The following is a 7,859-nucleotide window of genomic DNA, read 5'->3' as shown; positions in this document are numbered from 1 at the left end:
TAGCCTTTGCCAATTTTCAGTTTGTCCTAAGCACTCGATTCTCCCATCCCCAGGGCCATGGCTTCATGTTGTACCGGACCCATCTGGTCAACACTTACACAGAGCCAGCGTCCCTGTGGATGCCCAAAAACGGGCTTCACGACCGTGCCTATGTGATGGTGAATGGGGTGAGAAACCAATCCACACTACCGCCTGAGCCTCCACTCCCCCACCACTCTTCAGCTTTAAGTTCCCCATACCTACTCTTTTCTACCCGCTCACATTTGCGGGGGGTTCGTGAGAAAGCCAGCCCAAGGGCAGAGTTCCAGAGTCGACGGGTAACTGATGAGACAGGTTTCCTGAGCAGCAGCCAGGAGCTAGGCGTTGTCCTCCCCCTCACACAGCCCCTCTTATCCACAGGTGTTCCAGGGTGTTTTGGAACGAAACATTAAAAGCAGACTTTTTTTGGTGGGGAAAATGGGGGACAAACTGGACATCTTGGTGGAAAATATGGGGAGGCTCAGTTTTGGTTCTAACACCAGTGACTTCAAGGTGAGCTAGCCCTGCCTACCCTTCCCCCAACACCCCAATTGACCATCCCTCTTGGAAGGATGGGGCCAAGGGGGTGGATGACCAGAGCCATGTCCTGCGGGGTCTGGCAGACACTGCCTTGCAGGGATCTGGTCGTGGCCACCCGCTCCATCCCTGTGCTTGGCTTAGGGACCTGGTATGGGCCCCAAGGTTAGTGCTGTTGACTGTCCCTTTACCTTCTCCCACAGGGCCTGTTAGAGCCACCACTGCTGGGGCACACTGTCCTTACCCAGTGGCTCATATTCCCCCTGAAAATTGATAACCTTGTCAAGTGGTGGTTTCCTATCCAGTCGCCAAAAAAGACACAACTTACAACTTCCTCCGGCCCCGCCTTCTACTCTGCATCGTTTCAAATTTTAGGCACAACTGGGGACACATTTCTGTATATGCCAGGATGGTCCAAGGTACCATGCTGTGGGTGACGGGGTGGTGGTGGTGGTGGTGTAGTGGCAAAAGAGGAAAGGCCTGGCTGGATGGAGGGGCAGACATGTTCTCTGATGGAAACCCCAAAGGGGTCAGTTTTACTCCCTGAGGGCGGATTATTTCTTTTCCCTCCCTCTCCCTAGGGCCAAGTCTGGATCAATGGGTTTAACTTGGGCCGGTACTGGACAAAGCGAGGGCCACAACAGACCCTCTACGTGCCCAAACCCCTGCTGTTTCCTAAGGAAACCAACAAAATAACAGTACTGGAGCTAGAAAACGGGCCTCCCAAGCCCCAAGTCCAGTTTCTGGACAACCCCATCCTCAACAGCACCTTGTACAGGACATTCTTCAATTATTTCTTAGGTAATGGGGAGATGGAGTTAAGTGGGCACTGAAAGAAAGGCCACCCATGGGCCTGGGATGTGGCGTGGTCAGGATCCGTTGGTGCTGGCCATGGTGACAAGGAACTGCAGGCCTGTCTGCAAGTACCAGTGCAGTTTCCTTGCCAAACTTTATTGTGATTAAAGTTCCCGAGACAGTACCAGCTCCACACACCTCTGTGGCCCCGTCTTTGCCCTGGTTCCCGAGTCTCCCTCCCCCTATACTTCCCAACCCTCTCTGGCCTTGTGGGGAAGAAGAAACCTAGAGCTGGTGTGAATGCAGCTTGGCGGGGGCCTAGAGGAGGGCCCAGGAGGCACTGTGAGAGATCAGGAAGCATGTTTCCCAGCCCGCAAGCGATGCTCCTGGAGGCAGCGTGTGGAGCAGAAAGAGAAGTCAAGGTAGTGAAAGGGAATCAGGCCTTGGAGGGAGGCCCCACAACTCCAGCAGCGTCTGAAAAAGAAGAAGAAGGCTGGACAGGCACCCAAGATCTTTGCAATCCAAGCCTTCCTCGCCCTTTCCCCAGCCGTTCCTGTTTGCACTCTAAAGGTTCCCAGGAGGCCTCAAATTCCCTTCACGACTCTTCTGATACCTACTGCATAGGCACTCCTTCCACTTGCCCCAAATGGTCGCTACAACCTTATATTGCCTGCCCCCTCACACCTACCCGCCCCACCCACCCCAACACATACCGGGCATCGATGACCACAGGGCCGGGGGGCTGAGAGCTAGGGGCTCCCAACTGGGCAGCTAGTCGGCGCTCTGCAGCAAGGGCTCTCTGAGGAGAAGAGAAGGTGGGTTAAGGACAAGGGCCCGGATGTGGATAAAGGCACCTGTGATGTGACAGCTGCCCAGGGGACTCGGAGGAGGTCTTGCTGTGGAAGAGGACCCGGGCCTCACCTTCTCTCGGTCGCTGAGGGCAGCAAACCTCTGCTGCTCTTCCTGCTCCTGTTTCTCCTGCTCCCGCTGCTTCCGCTGCTGTTGGTCCCGGAGCCGCCGGGCTGCCTGCTGAGCCCTTTTCCGGGTGGCCTGCCGTGCCTCCATCTCGGATGTCAGTGGCCCTGGCACCTAGACGGTTCCAGGGAGGTGTTAAGGAAGAGCCACACGAGCTGGCCTTGGTGACACTACAAGAGAGGGTCTAGCCGCCCGCTCTGCCGCCTTCCCAGCCTGCTGCTCTGTCCTCTGCCAGCTGACCTGAGCCTTGTGGTAATCGTGGGCATCGGGATTCTTCTCCATGAACCTTCGGAACTCATTGCGTGCTGATTTGTCAGCTGCAACTGTGTATGGTGGCCGGGTCCGTAAGTCCCTAAGTGTGACATGTGTACCTCAAGTAGGTTCAGCTTGCCTCCTGCCTTTCCCAACAACACCCAAGCAAACCAAGGGGATACTACCAAGTAGCCAATGCCAAGTTCAGCCTCCAGACCATCTGCTAGAACCTAAATGGCTCCAGGGGGCTCACTTACTGCACAGTGGGGTCAGCACCTGCCTCCAGCAGCAGGCGAACCACTGAACCTCTTCCGGCTGCAGCAGCTGCATGCAGGAGTGTAGAGCCATCCGTGCCCAAGGGGGCACTGAGTAGAGCCACAACTCCAGGGTCCTGGGGGCTGGCAGCTAGGTGGAGCTCCAGCTGTCCAACATCTCCGGCCCGGCAGGCAGCGAGCAGCACACCCCAGAGCTCGGGCTGACCAGGGGCCGTGGCCTCCGCCAGTGAAGGCCCTTCAGAGGCCGGATCTGCCATGGCTTCTTGAGGTTGCCGGGGGAGAGTCTGAGGGGCAGTAGCCTCCAGGTCCCGGCTTCTCTCCTTTTTCTTCTTTTTTTTCCGGTTCCGCTTGGGTAACACTTCAAACTCACGAAGATCCAGGGTCCCCAGCGTCACCTCCGCTAGTTCCAGCTCTACCTGGAAGCTGTCCTCTTCCTCGGCCCCTGACCCTAGGGGAAAATACGCCGTGTGAGCCCCATCTGAAGGGTCAGCAGAGGGTGGAAGGATGTGGACAAGCACAGATGCTCTAGGAATATATATATGTATGTATGTATACATATACATGTATGTGTATATATATATATACATACATATATATATATGTATATACATGTATATATAGAGAGAGATCATTGAGCCCATCCTGAAGTGAAGTTCAGTGTGTTTTGGGCCCCCCAAGGTAAAGGAGCACTGGTGGTGTAGCGGTTATGCCTTGGGCTGGTAACCATAAAGTCAGCAGTTCAAAACCATCAGCTTTTCCAAGGGAGAGAGAAGGGGCTTTCTACTCCGGTAAAAAGTTCCAGTCTCAGAAACTCACAGGGGAGTTCTACCCTGCCCTATAGGGTGGACTATCAGTCGTCGACATGGACTCGATGGCGGTGGGCGAGGGAGAAGGTAAAGTAGTACACCACGAGCTGTGTCCGCCGATACGGAAATGAGGTGTCCAGCCCAGAGGGCAGACCACGGAGCCGGGCAGGCCCCTCACTGCAGGCCTTGGGTCTGCAGCCAGGGCAGCAGCTCTTAGCCCACCACCACCGCAGCAGGCCAACCAGCCAAATGCAACAGTCACGAGGTTCCTGCCTCCACGCGGTGTCAAGATCACTCTACGGAATAGGGACACATCAGTGTACCAAAGAGGCAATCAGTTAAGACACTCACCGGATACTACTCAGTGATGGCGATGTTACTCCCCATTTTAAGCAGACAGACAATGGGGTGGGCATACTTATGTGCGTAGGAGTGGAGGGAAACGGGGAGTGAATTTGCCATCCATACAGGGATTTGACAATGATGCCCAAACCTTGCTCGGGGGAGTCTGTCTTGTGCCCCTGTGCGTTTTCCTCCCTGTGGGCCTTTCTTCTTTCTTCTTCAAGAACCTTCTTCCTCTCCCCTTTCGTGGGCTTCCGTTGCGTTTGAAGTGAATCCCATCGGGCCGCTTCCCGGGGGTCCTCCCCTGCCATAAAAGATCATTCTTCAGGGGAGCTGACAGGACAGCCCAGCCCAGTGGAGCTGGCTTGCACAGTGGACCCCGAGGCGTGGGCTTGCCTGGAGACCTGGCTCGGAGGCTCACCGTGGACATGCAGAGTGGTCAGCTTATACAGCACACGCTGCAGTTCTTGGAAAGTGGGTCTGCGGGTGGCCAGAGGGATATCCCAAAGTCGAGGATCCCCCCGTTGCAGGGGTGGCCCACGGCCTCCGAAGAATAAGGATCGGCCAGAGCGGGGGGCCCGTAGCAGAATTGTCCCAGCTGTCGCCAGCGCCTTAGCCCAGCCTGGCCCTGTCAGCAGCTCACGCACCTCCTAGGGGAGAGAGTAACTCAGCCCTGCACGTGTCTACTTGCGATTTTAAAATCTGCAACCAAGAGAAACCACCAGAGGTTGTGGAGGTAGGGGACAATGAAGTGGAGGAGAGAGTACTGAGGCCCCTGGGTTCCCATTCTACCCTTGTTCACCCAGAAGTGGCAGAGGCTGGAGGGAAAAGCCGCTACCATCACATTGGCTGAGCCGACTAGCAAGGGGGAAAGGGGGTGTGCCTCAAGGGACCAGGGGACCTGGGAGGTTCCGCTCACCTTGTACAGTGTGGCTTCATTGTAGTGCCTCAGGCTGGCTCCGGCAGAGCGAGAAGCCCCACCCCGGGCATCCCGAACCCCCTGGGCTGTGCCCTGCTTGGCCCGCACTGTGTAGCGGTGGAAGGTTTTGTGTGCCACCACTTCGCTTCTGTGGACAGCACAGATTCAGTACCAGAGACCACGGGCGCGCCCCGCTAGCAAGGATCCGCTCCATCCTCCCCAGGCAGCAGCCTCTCACCCTTGGAAAACGGCACCAGCAAAGTGCCCCGCTGCTGCCATGAGCATCACACAGGATCTGGGACCTCCACTGAGCAGGTTCTGGAGCAACGGTTCTGTGTCTGCTGGGGGCACCTGATGATAGAGGAGAGGCACCAACATCCTACCTGTATCATCTACTGGAAGTTGGGCTTTGGACAGCTTCTTCTCGGTTCAGTCCTGACTGGACCGACGACAAAGCAAAATCGAGATCAACCTGAATGTGTACTGTGAATCAGGACCACCACAGAACCTTAGAAATCAAGTCGCCCTCTTAGAAAAGGAGGGTAGCACGCCTATTGCACAGCAACCAAACCTCTTGACTGGCCCAGACGGAAACTGTTGCCTCACTAGAGAGAGCTGCTGTCTGCCCGAGCCCTGGCAACAACCTAGTCCCCCCACATTTGGCTCCAGAAAGGCTAGGCCTCTTCCAAGTCTCCTAAACATCCTTCGTAGATTAAGGTCAGTTGAACCCAAGACCATGCTGTCGAGGGTGCTACCTACTCCCAGTCAGGAAAAGGGAAGAAGTGAGAAACAGAAGGGTGAGAGGGTAATCCTGGCAGGTCACAGAAAAGGCTGGGGTTGGCCACACAGCCTGTCACTTGCCTGGCGGGGGCCTAGGACACAGCGGTAGGCAGAGAGGAACTGGCCCTGGGCATTTTGAAAGAGAACTCGATGCGGGTGGAAGCCCCATGGTCGGCTGGGCTTCTTCTCAAATTCAGCTTTCTCCTCATCCAGTATCTGCATGTCCTCCTCACTGTCTGAGTCTGAGTCTTCTGATCCCGAGATGCTGGAAAGATCCCCTGTGGACAACACGATACGCTGCTTGAAACCCCCATCCGGACTTTCCCTGAGCCCTTACCCTAGCCTTTCTCTGTCCCGAGTCCCGCTCCCATTCAGGTTTCCCACCAGGCACCACCTGCAGAGCTCTGCTTTTCAAAGTCCTGGGCAGACACCATAGGCTTGTCCCTAAGACGTTGCTTTAAGTTAAACCGATGCCAGTCAAGCTTATAATGTTCTCTCTGTAGGAGGCAGAAGGGGAAAATGTGGCAGCCAAGACTAGGCCTGGAGCTCCAGGATATAATGCAAGTAACACTGGATTCCTTAGTCAAAACATAGACCTTCATTAACTTAAGACAAGCACCGACTTCTCACCCACCACTAAACCTATACTTTCAGGTTCTAGCCCAGCCCTCTAGCCTTATACCTGCTCCTGGTGATTCGGGAAGGTCTGGTTACAGGTGGAACAATATAACTTCTCTGAGTTATCGGGAGGGTCCTGGGATGAGTCATTTTCTTTCAGGACTTGCTCTCTCCCCTCAACCTGAGAATGGGGAGGGTAGTTAAAGGTAGAATCCACAGTATGAAAGAGAGGAGAATGCACAAGGAAGCATGACCTGAAGTCTGCACTCTAGCAGTCATGATACATGGAGAAGCAACCACCTATTAAAAAATATGCTTCTGAAAAAGATATACATGAGCTGAACCAAACATCAACTTTAAATGAACCAAAGGGATTATTTAGTAGAGGAATTCTGCAGAAAATAGCTTTGGATACAGTTAAAATTCTTTCCAAATATCAGATTTTTAACTTCTATTTCCAATCACAGCATGGAGCTTATTTAATGAAAAGTATAAGGAATAAAAACTGTGTAAAACCAAATGCGTACATATTTGAAAGTGTTGGTTTTACTGAAGGGAAATAAAATGCAAGAGACTTGTTTAGAGAAAATTCAGTCAAACGCCCTGAGATTGGCTGAAACCAAGTTCACTGCCTGGAGTCGATGGTGACTCTTAGCGACCCTATGGAACAGAAATGCCCCCATAGGTTTCCGTGGTAAGTAGGAAGCCTGTTTCTTCCGCGGGAGTGGCTAGTAGCTTCAACTACTAACCCTGCGGTGAGGGGTCCAATGTGAAATCAATCCACTGCGCCACCACGGGCTCTAGAGAGTGCAATTGTATCTAGCAGAAGTAAGTCCACGTGGACTCCTGAGCGGATACCTATTGGGTCAAGCTCCTGGGAAGAAGCATCACGCTCCGTATAGTCCTGTCTTGTTCCTCGTGGGCCTGCCCCACACCTGCGAGTTACCTGGACATGAGTACGCTGACGCTGGGCCAGCGCATCCCCGGGCGCGTGGCTCATCAGGCTCAGGCCCTGAAGGATCATAGCCTCGGCGTTGAGGTCAAACAGGGAGACTGAGGCAGGAGCCGCGGTGGCAGCTGGCGCGGGCGACATGTCCAGCCAGAAATTACACAGAAGCAGCTAGAGGAAATGGAACCAGCGAGATCCAGTCAGATCTCTCGTCTGCCAGGCTTGCTCTGCCCCGGGCTGCGCAGTACTCAGCAGTAACATCCCGGGTCACAAACAGGACCCAGATCCCGTTTTCCAACCTCCAGCCTCGGACCACACACACGAAAGTGAAAGGAGGGATCACCCAGATACCAGATACCGGAGTCCAATTCAAATCTCCGACGTGTCCTAGCCGCGGGCGAGCTCGCTTCCCGAGCGACGAGCTCTGGCATCTACTGAACTGCACAGACTCGTCGCCCCGGGGGGGAGCGGCCCCAGATATCCCGGGGAGCCGAGCGGCATCGCCACCAACTCGCGGCTCGCAGACCGGATTGCCGCAACCCAACAGTCCCGGCGCTACGGAGCGGCGAAGGGGACAAACAACGCCGCCCGCA

General features: G+C 54.8%; 2 protein-coding genes across 3 annotated transcripts in view; one reads left to right on the top strand and one right to left on the bottom strand.

The window, feature by feature from the left end:
* The window catches only part of GLB1L (galactosidase beta 1 like), a 7,200-nt gene extending 5,655 nt beyond the window's left edge, over positions 1-1,545 (top strand). The window contains exons 14-17 of the mRNA XM_004701800.2: positions 54-167; positions 400-531; positions 759-974; positions 1,137-1,545. Of these exons, the coding sequence (XP_004701857.1) occupies positions 54-167; positions 400-531; positions 759-974; positions 1,137-1,388 (714 nt within the window). The 3' untranslated portion in view covers positions 1,389-1,545. The remainder of the gene's footprint in view (positions 1-53; positions 168-399; positions 532-758; positions 975-1,136) is intronic.
* On the bottom strand, positions 1,486-7,785 carry ANKZF1 (ankyrin repeat and zinc finger peptidyl tRNA hydrolase 1). Of its 2 annotated transcripts, none has more exons than XM_045294738.1 (14): positions 7,618-7,785; positions 7,264-7,437; positions 6,382-6,498; positions 6,094-6,196; positions 5,781-5,977; positions 5,158-5,270; positions 4,920-5,067; positions 4,422-4,650; positions 4,152-4,304; positions 2,835-3,300; positions 2,566-2,677; positions 2,272-2,439; positions 2,064-2,149; positions 1,486-1,824 (listed from the first exon to the last, which is right to left on the bottom strand). In XM_045294738.1, the coding sequence occupies exons 2-14, from the start codon at positions 7,408-7,410 to the stop codon at positions 1,701-1,703; spliced, it is 2,163 nt and encodes a 720-aa protein (XP_045150673.1). In that variant the 5' UTR covers positions 7,411-7,437; positions 7,618-7,785; the 3' UTR covers positions 1,486-1,700. The 2 variants fall into 2 exon arrangements, with proteins under 2 accessions (XP_045150673.1, XP_045150674.1); XM_045294739.1 differs by having other exon boundaries at positions 7,625-7,785.
* Between the last annotated feature and the right edge of the window lie 74 nt (positions 7,786-7,859).

The sequence above is a fragment of the Echinops telfairi genome, unplaced genomic scaffold, assembly GCF_000313985.2.
Source record: "Echinops telfairi isolate 266 unplaced genomic scaffold, ASM31398v2 ScPeMD7_3;HRSCAF=10, whole genome shotgun sequence".
In the NCBI taxonomy this organism is placed as follows: Eukaryota; Metazoa; Chordata; class Mammalia; order Afrosoricida; family Tenrecidae; genus Echinops; species Echinops telfairi.
This window is presented reverse-complemented; position numbering and strand designations above follow the sequence as displayed.